General features: G+C 42.8%; 1 protein-coding gene across 2 annotated transcripts in view; it reads left to right on the forward strand.

Annotated features, from left to right (window-relative positions):
• The window catches only part of akap12b (A kinase (PRKA) anchor protein 12b), a 53,595-nt gene extending 37,532 nt beyond the window's left edge, over positions 1-16,063 (forward strand). Inside the window, exons 1-3 of one of the 2 annotated variants that reach the window (XM_004541723.6) lie at positions 4,592-4,866; positions 8,529-12,869; positions 13,707-16,063. In XM_004541723.6, coding sequence (XP_004541780.3) covers positions 4,842-4,866; positions 8,529-12,865 — 4,362 coding nt within the window. In that variant the 5' untranslated portion in view covers positions 4,592-4,841 and the 3' untranslated portion in view covers positions 12,866-12,869; positions 13,707-16,063. Of the gene's footprint in view, positions 1-4,591; positions 4,867-8,528; positions 12,870-13,706 lie in introns of those variants that run through there. The other variant, XM_004541722.5, reaches the window with a different exon arrangement.
• Positions 16,064-16,967: the final 904 nt, after the last annotated feature.

Raw genomic sequence — 16,967 nt, forward strand, 5'->3', positions numbered from 1 at the left:
AAAACTTAAGAAAGACCAGCAGTACAGGAAGTGAGCTTAATTGTCTCAAATGTGATATTAGCCAGTTGCGTGCAAGTCAATATTCAATTTAGTGGAGCCAGAAGCTTCTCCCTGATTACTGAAAGCTGTAAACATGACTGTCCCATTGTTTTACAGCAAAACTAAACAAAAACATGGGAGGCATCACAGTCACGGTGTACGCTTCATCACACGACATCACGTAATGTACGGTCTCAGTAAGAAAACGGAAAGATTGCTGGACAGAATGTGCAGAGGACAGAATGACTGTAACTCGAGGAAATGGGAAGAGGAAACTGTGATGTCAAGAAGTGACTATTTCCTGTCCAACATTCTTATCCATCCCTCTGGCCCACACACAAACTGGGGAAGGGGTGGGATGGGGTTTAAAGTGGATAGAAGAGACTGAGGCGAAACTAGTGGGGTAGGATTAAAGGGGATTGCGGTGTGGATTTGGGGAATAAACTACAGTCTGAAAAGGAGAAAGAAGAATTAAAAAATGTGGAAGGCAGGAAAGTCACTGAATGAAAAAATCTCTCAGATCTTGAGGGCAGTTTCACACACTTGTTGGCCTCGTTTCCCTTTCCTCCAATTATTTCAATATCACCCAATCCAGCCCTTGGAGGAGTATGAGGCACTTTCTTCTGTGCTATCTAATGATGTCACTCACTTATTTACAGTCACCAAAAAGCCCCTCCACCCAGCACCCTAAACCCCCACCCGCCCAACCACTCAGAACCCCTCCTCAAACATTCCTGAACTCCAGCACGTTTTCCGATTTATCGAGATATGCGAGGCATGTACTGCACAGCATAACGTAACAACACAACTGGTCTTTGTTTGTAGTAAAAAATAGAAGTTTTAATTAAAGGAAAAGACACTTGTTGTTTCACCCAACATTAAAGCTATACAACATTTGCATTTCATGAAATATTCAACCCTAACACAGCATATAAACACTGCACCATTTAAATACAGTGCTGTGAAAAAGTAACTGTTCCTCTGACTCTATTGTAAAATCAAAAGTTAACTATGATTGACCACATTTTCTTAAAAAAAAAAGTGAAGCAGAGTAAAAGATATCAAAAAGTAACGATTTAAAGAAACTCAGGAAACAAAAAGTCAGTCTGGAAAGGGATACAAAGTTATTTCTAAGGCTTTGAGACTCGAGTGAACCACAGTGAGAGCCATTAACCACAAATGGAGAAAAGTCGTAACAGCGGTGAACCTTCTCAGGAGTGGCCAGCCTAGGAAAATCACTCCTAGAGCGCATCAACAACATCTAAAGAACCGCAGCCTTCACTTGCCTCAGTTAAAGTCAGAGTTCATGATTCAACAGTAAGAAAGAGACTGGGCGAAAATAGCATTCATGGGAGAGATCCAAGGAGAAAACCACTGCTGACCAAAGAGAGCACAAAGACTCGTCGCACATTTACCCCACAAAAAAACACCTTGAAGATCCCTCAACAGTTTTAGGAAAGTATTCTGTGGACTGACGAGACAAAAGTTGGAAGGTTTTAGTCACGTTACATGTTAGAGTAAAACTAACACAGCATTTGATAAAAGAACGTCACACGAAGACTCAAACACGGTGGTGGTAGTGTGATGGTCTGTGGCTGCTTTGTTGCTTTACAACCTGGGTGACTTGCTGTAATTGATCCAACCACGAATTCTTCTCTCAACTGGAAAATGTCCAGCTATACGTTTATGTTCTAAAGCTCAAGCAGTTACTTTTTCAGACAGAGGCAGGTAGGATTTAATAAATTCAATCAGAAATTAAAAACTCAGGTTACCTTTGTCTAATATTAAACATTTATTGAATGATCTAAAACATGTAATTGATCTTTTTATACTCCTTTTTATACTTTCCTTTCAAGTTCAAATAAGCAATGTAAAACAATCAGATCCGGGCTTCCCAAATGTAAATACTTTATGGTTTTCTTTGTATGAAAAAACAAACAAAATAATCAAATTCTGTGTATTTGAAGGATTTCTGGCTCCAAACTTGCAGATTTCTTGCTGTTTGTAATTATTGGCCAACGGCAGCTCAGCTGGATTCAAAATTGTAATTACTTTGTGCTCTTAAGTTTATATTAAGGCAAACATAATAGTGCAAATATGTAGTACATTTGAATTGCAGTAGTATCAAGTCAGGCCAGGCCAGCATATTTTGTAGACATCTTTGGCAGCAGGACAAATTTAGAGTTGATTGTTCTCTGCTCTGTTTTTAATAATGGTCATTTTAAAGGGGATAGGGATCTTTCCTTTATTGTCTTCAGTGTTTCCCATACAGTGTAGTCTAAATACAATACGTCTCAGCATGTATGGAAGTCCAGGAATGTGATTGATGTGGATGAGTCACATGAAGGAAGCTGGCAGGGAAAAGGAAGACGTGGTTTGACCTACTGGAGGCACTCTATCTAAATTCTCTTCGGTCTGACTCAGTGTTCACTCAGCACAGTATCCTGTCAAAGCGGTCACTTTGTACGGGACGGATAGTGAAATAACTCTTTAATGAGTCAGTAACCGAATAACTTGGATGATTCAAATAAAGAAAGACTCACTGGTGTGTCTGAATGAAATTCTTTTTAGGTGATCAGCATCAGAATAATTAATCTGTAATGACAAGATTTTCTCACTCTAAACCACAGATGGATTAAAGTTATATTCTTAGTTAGAGTTAAAATAAGTCTCTATATTACTATAACCAGATCATGGATATAGCATTCATCAGCAAAAATCTGAAGGTTTAATCCATAACGTGATAATAGTGTAATGCTTTATAACTCTATTTAAGTAAATAAAAGAGAATCAAATGACTAAAGTAAAACTGAGAAATTCTGGAAACCATCTCCTCATATTGAGCTTGATGACAGGTACTTTCCAGCCTTCTTGTGACTGTATTGTTTCTTATTAGGTGTTGGGGAACTTTGGAGGCAAATTTCCAAAATAAATGTTTTCTCATTCTTGCTTGGTAATAGATTTGACGGTTCAGAAAGCTGCAATAGTTGGTGCAAAGGTTCTGAGCTGCAAGTAGGCAGACATCTGGGCTCTTTTACTGCCTTCCCTTTAAAATATGTTGTCTATATGGCAGTGTATTTGGCAATCTAATAAAAATCATACTGGTCCCTTTACACATGTTTTTTTTTCTTTGTTGCAAAGATGAACTCTGTTGCTGAGCCTATGCAATGATTTCTACAGCTCAAGCATGTCTCTTTTTTAAGATCACAGTTTTCCAGTGTTGATTTCTTGTCTTTTTTTTTTACAATTTGATTGTCTGCAAGCCCAATAACTCCTTCACAACTGACTCAGTTTAGTAAAGCTGATAAAAAACTCACAGGAAGTGGTGTTAGATAAGGAGAAAATAATATTTCTCTTGCCCATGTTCCTTGGTTTGCCTTGGGTTTTTTTTAGCCTGACATTCTGGAGGTTTAAAAGCTATAAGAAATGTTTTTTTCATAGCATATACTGAAAAATCGGAGCCGACTCTTCAATCGTCTCACTTCTGGAGCCGACACTTACCTTGATTGCTTCGGCTAGACTCTATGTCGATTAACTTCCTCTATGTGAATGCTTTTTCTCACACTTTAAACCTCAAGCACATAAACATTTTCGGCGGCCGCTTTCAGACGGTGCTTGATTACTGTTATCACCCATTTGGGGGGCCGGCTAAGGTGGAGTTCACACATTCCTGTGGGACAATGTTAAAGTGTGACAGATCTGATTATGTTGGTATTTACCTGAGGATTTATCTGCATTCCTTGTCGTCTCTCTTGCCCCACAGACAAAAGCCGAATTAAATGTGTCTGTATTGGAGCAACTGAGCCCCATTAACATTCACAGGGGGCAGGCTGGAACTTGATGGCAGTTCCCATTCATGATTTTGGTGCTTTAAATGAGAACATACTTGAGGTCAGTGTACTAAGATGTCTCAATTTCCATACAGTGCAGTTAGCATCCATATTAAATCCTGGATTTCCCTCTGGGTTTCCTCCATCAACATTCCTCTACATGATTGGTGACGTGAGCCACGACACACTGCACGGAAAGCCTGGTGGCCTCCTTAAGAAGTGGAGTAGAGGGGATTCAGGGGGGATGGGGGCGCTCAAGACTGTTTTACAGTTGCTATTTTAGAAATAACATAGCCATGAATACCCACGTCTTTCCTTAAAAGACAGTCATGGGTATTCAAAGGCCGGAGAGGACACCTGTAGAGCGCCCATCCGAGGAAACAATGTGTGTAAAGTTTGCGTCTACGTGACAGTGGGGAGAATAGATGGGACTGGGGTGGGGGTCGCTGGTGGTTTGTACATGTACAATAGTTTTTTGAAGAAGTGGACGACAAAAGCTTCCTCAAAAGGTCACACGATGAGCTCAACTTGTTCAGGCTGGACGCTCAGGTCTGAGGGAGTGTGAGCGGATAAAGGATGAGGAGGAGGAAGAGGTGGGGGTGGTGTGTGTGTGTGTGGGGGGGGTTCATTCAGAACAGCTGAAGAAAGGGAGGTGGGAGGGAGGTAGGGGTGGTCCTAGCATGACATGTGTGTGGGACTATTGAAATGTGTGTGGAGCCCTGATTTCTGTTCATACTGACTGAGAACCACTGGAGGAAAGAGAGAGAGACACACACAGCTTCTGCCCTCTGAGTTAATAATAAGGACGGAGCCAAGTGAAAGAGAGTTAACCTAGTCCGCAGTGAAAGAAATCAACGCTAAAAGGCTACATAGTGTAGGATTTTATAGTTTTGAACTCCAGGTTTTTTTTTTTTGCATCTTTATTTATTTTTAAAAGTTTTTTGGGAGAAAGGATTTTTTGGACTTCTACCAATGCTTGGAACAATTACGTTAACAGGTAAGGAGAAGGATTGAGTGGAATATAAGCAATTGCATGTGGACACATTCGGTCTTTTTCAGTACAAGATGCAATTATATCAACTTAAACGTGTAAATAAATAGAGGTGTGGCTGCTGGTTTACTGTGCTTGCATGAGATAATGTTTAAAAGTTAAATGTTGTGATTTATGCTTTTGCTTTACTTTGTTATTTGAGGGAATTTCGAAACCTAAAGCATGTTTTTCTTGTACTGTATGAGGGAGTATGGCCAGAGGCATTGTTGTCCTGAGGGTGTGGTTAAGTGAGTATTGTGGTTTGTAGCTTTCCCGACACAGATGAGTGATTTCACTTTGGGTGCTTCCATTGATCACTATACAGTAGAGCCTTGTTTTTTATTAAGTAAAGTAATCCTGTTACACTGTTACAGTCCTTCTAACAAATATTCTAAGTGTTAAAATACTGACCTACTTCCCCTCATCCCAGAGTATACATCCCTCACCAGCTGCCAAACTTCTTAGTGAGGAAATAATTCACACAGACAGCTGACGATTAGAGATGTATAACGATGCATGCACAGATATGTTTTGAAACCTTGCTTTTAATGTGTGTCGTCATCTCAGCCAGCTGCGCTCCGTGCATCCCATCATGTGAAGTGTTTCATTAGATCAGAGTGGGATCCCAATTCCCAGTGGGGTTATTTAACTTAGCCACAGAGGATATAGGGAGGGAGGAGACAAGGGGCCTATGGAATTAATTACATGCCAGGACTGTTCCTTCTTCTGGGACATCTAACCAGGAGATGTTTCAGGCTGGGCAGGGTTGGACTGTTTTGCTTCATGGTGACCCATGGTTTTGGTTTCTATTGTGCGCTGCTGGTTAATTCAGCTTAATTTTGGTTTGTCCTGAGAGGCAATTATGCAGCTGTTGATGTGCCCCACCCCCCTTTGGAGACACTGAGACACTCTGACCACACCTTTCATACAGACGCAGGGTGCAAGACAGAGTCTGTTAGTCTCCTCTCTGTTGGGAGGACAGGGGGCGGGGTTGTCCCTACCTTGGGTTTAACTGACTTCTTTTGTTTTAAGGCTTCAGGTCCAGACTAGGAATTATAACAAGGATTTGCATATATTTTATAATGTTTTACATACTGTATAGAAAGAATAGCTGCTATTCATCCTCCCAACTGACACACCCACCCCCTGCAGAGTGGAGTACATGAACAACAACCAGTTTTTTGCAGTAGTGACAATATTTAATACAAGCCTGTCTCCAGTGGAGAGAAGCATTTCAGCTATGAATGTGTGTGTTTGAGATATGTGACACCCTCTAAAGTGAATTAGAGGGTTGGATGCACCCCCCCCCCCCTCTCTCTCACACACACACACACACACACACACACACACACACACACACACACACACACACACACACACACACTTCTGCCCCTTCATCTCTTAACTGTCTCCTCCTCACCCCTTGTAGCCACCTCACCCTTCGCTCTCACATTCTTTCTAGTACAGTCGTTACTTTAAACACCCTCCTCTTCCTCCTCCCCCCCAGATAAGAGTTGTGTGTCTAGAGGGGAAAAAAAGAAATAAGAAAAATTATGGGCTGGAAAACAGAGATCAAAAAGAGGGGAGAGATGCCAGTAGTCTGTTAAGTCAGCATGGTTCCTGTTTTATTATCAACGTAGATGCACACTACTGTTGCTGGCCTGGCTTACCAACTGTCTGACCCCTCCTCTATACACATTTACTCGGAAAAGTCTTTACTACATCATTATGCGCTCTATTACTGATTTTCTGTTGCTAGCATATGTAAATTGAATTTGCAAAACGTTTAACATGGGTGGGTTTTTTTTTTCTGCTGGTCTGTTTTGATGTTTTTTGGTGTTGCCTTTCCAGTTTAACAAGGGTGTGATCGGACCCTGAAAATCACACCTACGTGAGAAAGAGAGAGCCCACTGCCATGTGACACTGATGTAATTAAGAAACCACTCAGGCTTGTTTTTTTCTCCCTGTTTCATTTGTGTTTACATCAGCTGGGTAAAGTTCGCAAAATCCTAATAATTTTCAAACTTCCTCGGGGCTCCAGTGTCTCTTGATAAGAGGAAAGCTGACCAACCCCCTTCCTTTATTTTCGGAGGCCAGAGAGGGTTAGAAGACTATTGTGTTTGAATGCGTATGTGCCTTGGGAAGGGGGTGGGTCCCCATCCATCCTGCTGTGGTGGAATTTGGGTCAAGGGGATTGGGACTTATTCTAAGGGGGGGTAGTAGAGGACTGTATTGTTTGTTTTGTGTATGCTATATGGGCACAGGCAAGACACAGTTTAGCTGAGAAAAAAACAAACAAATAAGCATTCTTGAAATCTGCTGGGATTTAAGTTCTAGTTATGTTTAGCGTATCCTAAATTCTTTTCCTAAACATATGGTGAACCGCGTAGCTCACATTCCTCTCAAGTCAAATTCATGCATAAGATATGGGCGTGCCCTCGTTAACAAGTTGGCATACAAAAAAACACAAACTGTTTGGGTTTTTTGAAACCAAAAAACATTCAAGGAATTTGATGACTTGAAATTCATGCCTATAATTTAGAAAAAGGGATGTAGGGAGAGTTGTACATTTTTGTGTGAAATGGGAAAACTGAATTCTGCTTGGAAGTAAATCGTTGATCTGTGAAATATGATTTTTCATGTTTCAAAGGTTTTCCTTCCATATTTTAAAGTCTGCCTTGTTGGTGACTTGCAAGCAAAGGGCATATTTCCCACAGTGTGCGTAGATTGTGGAATGCATATCTGCCCTCCTGTGTAATCATGTAACCTGATATCCAGGCATTAAAGTTCTGGGAATTTGTTTTGAGAGTCTAGGGGTGTTAGATGTGAGGTTTCCCAGACTGCACTGAGATCTGAGGACTCCCTGGCAGGTCGTCGTCACCCCCCACCCGCCACGCCTTCTTCTGTCAAAACACAGAGATGTGGCAGGCGTGTATGCGTATGTGTGTGTTGCATGTGTGGTTTTCATTTCTTACATCATCATGCACCATTTGCCTAGCAAGTGTATCGCTACCAAGAAATCACTCGTGATAATGGAAAGCGTTGACCATCAAAGGCAACTAGATGCTATTTACACGTTGCACAATAGCAGAGTTGCTTTGTAGACTTCTGGACAATAATCTGCAAATTGTTGAAGGATTGCTTGCATAACACTTCCAATCAATTTCCATTTGGGGATCACTGTTCTTTATATTTCTACGTCAAACCTTTTCCTTTTTACGTCAATGCCATTTCTTTGGCATGTTTACGTAGCGAAGGATTAGTGGGAGCAGATTGCAATTTAGTAGTAAAACATGATCTCTGCAAATGCTTTCTGTTTAACTTCTTTTTTCTGCAGATGGGGGTGAGAGTTTTGTTGAAGATATAAAACTTTTTATTGTTTTTACTGGGTCATCTCCTCAGAGATTTTTATGGAATGCTGAATAATTTATGCTGTCTCAGCCAATAATTTGATTTCCTCAACATAACCTGAATTTGTTAAATTGAATATTGCCTATTGTAGCTTTATATCAATGTCATGGGAATGTTATTTGTGATTTTTTTCTGTAGACAGAGACAAGTAGTAAAGTCCAGTGAGAGATTTGATCAACATCTTACAGAAAGTTCTTTCTCTTCTCTTGTGCTCTCAGTTGGCCAGCCAGATGGGGTGTCTGTGGGTCAGAAGGAGGACGCTACTGAGACCATGGACACCATCCAGGATGAAGTGACCCCTCAAGTAAATGGAGAAAAAGTTGATAAAGAGGCCCCCGATGCAAATGATATTTCAGCTGCTGAGGAGAAGGCTCCGGAGGAACAACCTGATGATGCAAGTGAAGTTGGTTTCAAGAAGATCTTCCGCTTTGTGGGCTTTAAGTTCACCCTCAAGAAGGACAAGAGTGAGGAGAAAGACCCTGTGAAGCTCCTGACAGTCAAAGATAAAGAAGGAGAAGAGGGCAGTGGGACAGATGAGCCTGCGAAGGAAGAGGAGGAGAAGGAGAAAGAGAAGGCTCCTGCTGTTGATGAGAAAAGCACGGCTGAAGAAAAGGAGGCTGATGCAGAGGCAGCTGCTGTTGAGGTCACTACAGAAACTGTAAAAGTTGAAACCACTGAAGCCACGCCTGAAGGTGCTGCTGCTGCTGAAGCTGTTGACGAAGCAGTCAAGGAGGAAGGAGCTGAGAAGGAAGGTGAGAGCACTTCACCACCTCAGGAGGCTGCCATGTCCCCTTTCAGGAAGTTCTTCAGTGGAGGTCTTTTCTCTAACCTGCGAAAGAAAGCGAGCATAAAGAAGCCAAAAGAGGAGGAGGTCAACGAGGTGGCTACTGAGGAGGAGACTGCTAAGACCGAGGAAACTGTTACTGCTGTCGAAGAAAAGGAGGTCAAAGATGTGACAGAAAAGGAAACCGAGGAGGAAGTGTTGGAGGCTGCTGTTGAGGAAAAATCTGAGCCCAAGGAAGAGGCAGCGATTACCCCACAGGAAACAAAATCAGAAGATCATCCAGAGCCCGAGGTCACAGCTGAAACCCCTGCTGTTGCAGAAACAACTAATGATGAGGTAAAACAAGAAGAGCAAAAAGCTGAACCTCCCACAGGAGTGGAGGCAAAAGCTCCAACTGAAGTGACATCTGAGGCTGAGCTGCTGTCATCTCAGGAGAAGGCAAAGCCTCAAGGAAGCCCCCTGAAAAAACTCTTCACTGGAGCTGGCCTAAAGAAGCTCTCAACTAAGAAACCGAAAACCAAGAAAGATACTGAGGCCAAGCTCACAGAGTCTGGGGAGCAGGCGGCTGAGCAGCTCCAGGCCTCCACAGAGCCAGCAGAAGCTCCTAAAACTGATAGTGGGCCCTCATCTCCAGAGGAGTCGGGAGAGCATGTTATTGCTGTGGAGGTGACCCAGAATGAGTCTAGCCAAGAGACTGAAGGTGAAGTTGGATCTGATGGAGAAAAGAAAAAGGAGGGCATCATGGCCTGGTCCTCATTCAAGAAACTGGTGACGCCAAAGAAGCGTGTAAAGAGATCATCAGAGAGTGAAGATGAAGCAGCTGCGGAGAAGCCAGCCAAGTCGGCCACCCTGTCCTCTTCTGAGAGTGCTGCATTAGCAGATAAGAGTGTTGAGGAAGAAGCTAAAGAAGATAAGCCCTCTGAGGAAGAGCCAAAGACTGAAACCACTGAGAAGCTGCTCAGCAGCACCGAAGAGCCCAAAAAGAAAATGGACACCTCTGTTTCCTGGGAGGCTCTAATGTGTATGGGTGGACCCAAGAAGAGGGGCAGGAAGACCTCTGATTCCGATGATGATGAGACCAAGATTGAAGAGGAAACACCAGCAACAGCAGAAGTAGAAAAGGAGGGTAAAACAGAGGCTGCAACTGACACTGAAGGTGAACCAGTTTCTTCACCAGAACCTTTGCCCAGCCCTCCTGAAAGAGAGTCTACCTGGGGTACCCTAAAACGCATGGTTATGCCAAAGAACAAGGCCAAAAGTGAGGAAAAGCCTGATGAGTCTGCAGAGCAAGTCCAGTCTGACAGTGAAGCACCAAAAGATGAGTCATCCTTCTCTCTGAGGAAATTCTTCCCAGGACGCAAGAAGAAGAAGGTTGAAAAACAATCTTCCACTGACCAGAGCTCAGGAGAGGAGGACTCTGAAACTCCAGCTGTGGTTCCGCTTTCAGAGTACGATGCACAAGTCGAAGCTGAACCCGAGGCACAGGCAGAACCAGCTCCTGTCCAGATTAAGGTGTCATCTGAAGACAGATCCCCTTCTTGGATCCCAGCCGATGTTGAAGACGCTGCTGATAAACACGATCAGCTGAGTGATATCCCAGAGGAAGCAGAGAATGCTGCTACACCAAAGTCTATAGATACTGACATCGCAGAGGATGAAACTGAGGACCCAGCCATGCTACCTAAACCCCCGGGACGCACAGGTCGCCGACTCTCTGTCGCTGAGGTCAAGCCTGTCGATCCAGCTCCAGCTGCTGCAACCACCCCTGTTCCTCAGACACCCAAGTCAGAGAACGCAGAAGAGGTTATGCAGGGTGTTGAGTCCCAAATCAGTGAAATCCCGTCCCAGACATGTGTGGCTGTAGAAGATGTACGATTAGAGGTAGCTGCTGAAAAGACGGAGCCTGAACCACCGATTGACAGTGCCAAGGCCACAACAAATACCATCCTCGAGCCACATACTCACGATGACGCCATGGCTATCTGCACTGGCCTCGGCACCAAGGAAATCGCCAAAGTAGCTCTGGAGAAGCCTGCACAGCCTCTGGTAGAGACTGTGGCGGTGATCCGTGATTCTCTGTGCTCTGAGGTGTCAGTGGAAGAGTTGGACCCACCTACAGTGGAAGCAGTATTCACAGAAGACCCAGTGTTGACGGCCCAAGTGCAGCTACTAGAACCCACTGAACTTCAAGTTGCTGTTGAAAGTTCAGGGAGTGATGGAACTATTCAAGTTGCCAGCTTGTGTCAAGAACCGGAGATTGAGAAGGTTGGAGTCGTGAACACTGTCACAGAGGAGTCTGAGGTCCTTCAGCCCACCACAGTAAGCGAGAACTCCCCTAAAACTGTGCTAGTCAGTCCCATTGCTCCGACCTCCGAAGCGGTTATCTGCACCCAAAGTGTTGAAGTCTCTGAGGTAACTGTAGAGACCAAGGAAGTGGAGATGGAAATGGAGCACTTTGCTACCACTGAAGAAAATATCCCTGTACAAGAGGTGTTTCAGGCTACAGCTGCAGAGATGTCATCAGACATATGTGAAACCACAAAGACCACCATCACAGAAGAGACTGACCCGCCCATTCCTGTAGTTCTTCCAAGTGAGGCGGTTCCTGTTATCATAGATACAGTCGTCCTTGTGGCTCCAGTCAGTGTGGAAGCAGAGAAGGCGGCGGCCACAGAAAGTGCCTCAGAGTCTAAAGTAGCCGATGTTGAACAGTTCAACTCGCAGGAAACCACGAAGGAGGTTGCAAAGACCGCAGAGGCTGCTGCCACCCCAATAGTAGAGACAGTGATCAGTTCACTTGTCTCTAGCGAGAAGACTAGCAAGGCCAGTCTTCTCGCTGGCCTTGCTAAGCAGGCCAGCGAGAAGACAGAGGAAATCAAGGAGGAAGCCCAACAGGTCAGTGAAATTGAGGTTCAGAGCATGGCGATTGCTCAGACTGTCATTCAGGATGCTGTAGATAAAGTTTCAGAAGATGTACCTGAGCCAAAGAAGCCTCCCACTCCATCAGCTGCCATCCCAACACCAGTCCAGGCAATAGCAACAACAGAAAACGAGATCGACATCGCAGCCGACGCACCAGTTGTCACTGAGACCCCTGTTCCCATCGTCTGTGTAAAACCAGTAACAAAGTCACCTCAGCCACTCAACGTTGCCATTCAGGTCATTGATGCTATCCCAATCGAGGTCACTGAGAATCTTGAAGAGGTGGAAAAGAAACCAGAAGAGGGTCAGAAGCAAGATGCAGAGATTAAAGTAAGTGAGGAAACGCTTAAAACAGAAGAAGCAGGACAGGTAAAGGAAGAGAGTCAGGAAAGTGAAGAGCCTGCACAGGTCAAGGAGGTACAGAGCAAAGATCAGGAAGAAGCTCCTGAAAAGGTGGAATCACAATCAGAGGAAACCAAGCCTGAAGCTTCCTCAGAGGAAAAGAAAGAGAAAGTGCTTGAAGTCCACATGCCCATCCAGGTGGTCCTGCAGACAGCGCTTGTGGTTGAGGAACCATCAATCGAAGAAGAGGCCGTTGAAGAGTTCGACAGCAATGGTCCTGCAGCTCAAGACACCAACGCACCACCCAAGAGCAGTGGAAGCGAGAAGCTCCCGGTGCTGGAGGAAGAACCTCAAGCGATAAATGCAGTGGAGGATGCAGCTGGCACATCGGAGGCCGAGAAAACACCGTCAAAGTGTGCAGAAGTGATGGCGCAGGTGATTGAGGTGATCGAGGAGGCTGTGAAGGAGATCGAGCCTGTGTCCACAGAGATCACAGCAGCATCATGAGCAGGTGAGGCTAATCTTTCAGCACTGTTATATTGTCTGTTTGACTGTCTCAGAACTTTAAGTAGCTTCTGTACTAATAGTATCTCAAAACTTGAGATTTTTTCTTTTTAAGCGTAGTTATTTACAAAATTCCTGTGTTGGCCTATCAAACAATCTTCTCATAGTGTTTTTTTTTTTAAAAAACATCAATGGGTCCTGCTTTTATTAGGGAGTAGGGGAGGGGATTTGCACTCTCACCAGATGAAAAAGCTTTTGTTCAGGCTATGAGTAACCAGATTGATATCAAAGCAGGAATGCCGCCATTGACCCCTTCTTTGTAGGCCGGGGTCTTAAAGGGAAGTGGTGTGTGTGTGAGGGGCAGATGAACTTGTGCTGAAAGGCTGATTATGATTCCTCCGCTCCCTCCTTCTGTTTTTCTTCTATCACAGGCTCAGTATGGAGTCAAGAAACCATGTCGGAGTATGCATTTACTAGACTCAATTACAAAGCTTCAAAGAGCAGGCATTTTTCTTTTCAGTTTTAACTGAATTATCCTCTTATAGTGAGCACAGTTTTCGAAATACAGTGTGATGTTACCTGATACGACCAGATACGAGGACAAGGGGGAAACTGGGCGTAGTTCGCTTAAATATGTATTAAGCAATGCAATGAGAGGCTGGACAGGAACAGAAACGGGAGATAAACACAGTAATTCAATATGATGCTAATGCTAATTCAGCCACATTTAACACAGCTTTAAGATGAGATTCGGAAGATTTTATTTCCTAATGTAATATAACAGAAGACAAGATCCAGCCATTTCTTCTTCCTAATATATGTTTTATGTGCTTCTCCACTGCAGCAGAAAGGAGGCGACTGATGCCTGGGAGACGCACTGTCTGGACCAGGACATGAGTGATGAGGGAGAGAAAGAGAGAGACAGTAAGAGACAAAAAGAAGCTGCTCTGGGAGAACATGTTGAGAACGACCTCGGCCATTCCGCCCAGAGAGAAGAGCAACAGCACCGCCATTCTCTCCAGCTGCCCTCCCACCTGTATTCCAACCCCGTCCTGCAGCCCTGTCACCGCAACGTGACGACCCACTGTTGCACCCTCACCCCACCCACTCACTCACACTTTTCACAAACACACACTCATGCATGTCTTCTGCCCCAGAAGCATCCCATCTGGCTTGTAGTCAGTGCAGTGTATCTACAGTGTCCCAGTGACTTTCCATTGCCCTTGTTGCACACCGCAAGAGTCAGCAACCCGGCTGAGTGTGTTTCTGTGCATATGTGCGTGTGTGCGTGTATGTGAAAAGAAGGAAAAGTAAGATGGTCTTAGAAAGTGACGAGATGGATTAATATCCTGTAAATTGTATTTATATCTTGATTATTCTTACTTTCACTCCTAGGTCTTTATTTTTTTCTTTATTTTGCTCTGTTTTGTTATTGTATGGACTTTGTTGCCTGTTTTTTAAATTTCTAATATTAAGCTGTGATATAACAGGTATTTTTGAGCAACATAAGAAAGCAGACTTTAAAGTTAGATGCCCACGTCTACAGTATTTCTTACTAAATGTATCTGGATGATCAGAATTTACCAAAACAAATGTGAAAGTGTTACATAAAAAGTGCTTAGTGTATCACAGCTTTAACTGTCATTTTCAAAGGTTATTAGGATTTGTAGCAAGCCATGGTACAAGTGTTATTCCTCTGGCAGAGAAAACAAGCAGTAGGGGCAGAGAGTATGATGATACTTTTCAGAAATGCATCACATGTTTGACTTTTGCCACATTCTCTTGTCACAGTTTGTCCTTCGCCACTCGACACCCCGATCAAAATGCAGCTCAAAGTCGATAAGAAAACAATCACTGCCTGGTTTACTGTAAAAACACATTGTTACTCATTGTTTCATGTAATAATACAATAAAATACTATTAAAACCACCTCATCTGATACTGTGACACAGGCATGCAGTAAACAGTGCAAAGAATATTGATGGCACTTTTGCGCATTCATGAAACACTTGCACTTGTCTGCAGTGTTTAATGACCCTGTTTTCTGACTTTCTCTGTGAAATATGTCTAATTGATGTGAAGCAGTTTAACACTTTCTCTGCTGCACTATATTTACATTTGAAATGAAATTTTAACGCCCTCTGCTGCCTACAAAAAGCACTGCAGCCCATTAGTCTTCACTCATTGGTGTCATTTTCTTTTGAACTTCAGCTATATGTTAACTAAAAGTTAGTAAAATGTGAGATCATCATCGTCCAGTTTTGACTTGATCTGCGCTTGTTCACCACGCATGGTCGCTCAGGGTCAACAAATTGGCACAAGGGAGGATGTGGACCAAGAGGTTGATCAATAAAGCGTGGTACCATAAATTAAAAACAATAGCTCATTTTACTCTTAATTTAAAAGCCAAATCAAGTTAGGATAAATCAGGGAGTCGTGGTTTCCATTGCTCACAGGATAGGAAATCAGTTGCATCCAATTAGATTCCCAAAGCCTCTACTCAGCTACTTTGATTTGGGCATCAAAACTCAAAACCGAGTCAAAAGTCGGGGCCTCTTTTGGAGATTTATTGGCAGATGATTTCTGAATATCTGCGTCATCCCTGTGATGCAGTTTCACCACCAAAGTAATCGCTTTCCTATTGGTCACAACTCCTGAACAATGAATTAAAAGTAAAACGAGGAACCTCTTCAGATGTGAGTTCTATTATCCAATCAGTTTAATTTAGTGGGTGATGCTAGTAGCTCTGAAGGCTCCCCTTTCACTCAGCTTTATTGCCAAACAAGTCAAGGATCAGGAAGTCTGGACCATTATCTAGGTCACCACTTCACTTTGCTTTGACCCCAGAGGGCCTGTTACATTAGTGATATTTGCTTTATTTAAAATAAGTGATTTAAAAAGAAAAAGGCAGACTAAAGACTTTTGCTATTGCAGCATATTGTATATTAAGCATTTAGGGGCACCCGCCCACCTTCAGTCCTCCCTGCTTTTTGTAACACTCTTAACTGTGAACCTGTTAACATTTGTACAGATTGTATACCTACTGTATGTACTTAAATCATATTGTTGTAATATTAACGATTAACCTGCAGGCATTTAGCATAATATTCATGTAGCATGTCTGTTATATTTCCCAAGCTGTTAATAGTAAGGATTCAGAAACTTCTATATTTCATTCAATAAAGTTAGAGAAAAACGGTGTGTAACGTGAATACTTTAAATCATGATGACTCACCATCAGGTAACAACAATATTTAGTGATTATGAAGAGTGCATAAATACACTTTGGTATAATAATGTGCAAAAGTCTTAAGCCACCCCTTATTTCTTTAGATTTTGCTTCCAAGGAGCTGTGTTTTTTAAAGTGGTCTTGAGCAATACTTCTCGAAGCTACTTGAGGTACATTACACCAAGGAAGCACTACTGAAAAAAAAAGGTATGACTACCAGATTGTTGCACTGTGACAGCACCATACCAGACTGAACCCAGAAAAAAATTGTGGGATAAAATAAGACAGATTATAGTTACTAAATGACTACAAATCACTTTAAATTTGAAAAAGGAAAGAAAATTAAAAGTAAAAAACAGAAATAAATGAATACATAAGAGGACAAAAGAAAAGAAAGACTCATAAGAGGGAGAAATTGATTGAAATGATCAAAAACCTCACCTTATGATAGTTCTTGTTTTAAATACAATATTTGAGCGAGCTGACTGGAATTTTCTCGATACTGTTAGATAATAATCACATATTGTTATATTTGTGCCTTTAAAAAAGATAATTCCTCAGTGGACAGTTAACTCCTGATAAACCTTTTTACAAGACAGTCATTCAAATCTGTGGTTATAAGATGCAAATATGAAACCAAAAATTCACCTGAATAAATGTCCTACTTTGAGTTTGTCTCCACCTGCTGGGCGGTGGCATGTTTAGGGTGGAGGATGTAGTTGCAGCTGTCCTGCAGGTGGAGGTGGTGCAGGACAAGCAGAGCAGCAGATTTGTGAGTGTTTTGGACTTGAATTAAAAAGACCAAGACGTGCTGATGAGGCTGCTGTGTGAGGTAGAGACAGGTATAAGGATGTGTATAAAGATTGGGTCTCGCTG

This window comes from Maylandia zebra, linkage group LG15 (genome assembly GCF_041146795.1).
Source record: "Maylandia zebra isolate NMK-2024a linkage group LG15, Mzebra_GT3a, whole genome shotgun sequence".
Lineage (NCBI taxonomy): Eukaryota > Metazoa > Chordata > Actinopteri > Cichliformes > Cichlidae > Maylandia > Maylandia zebra.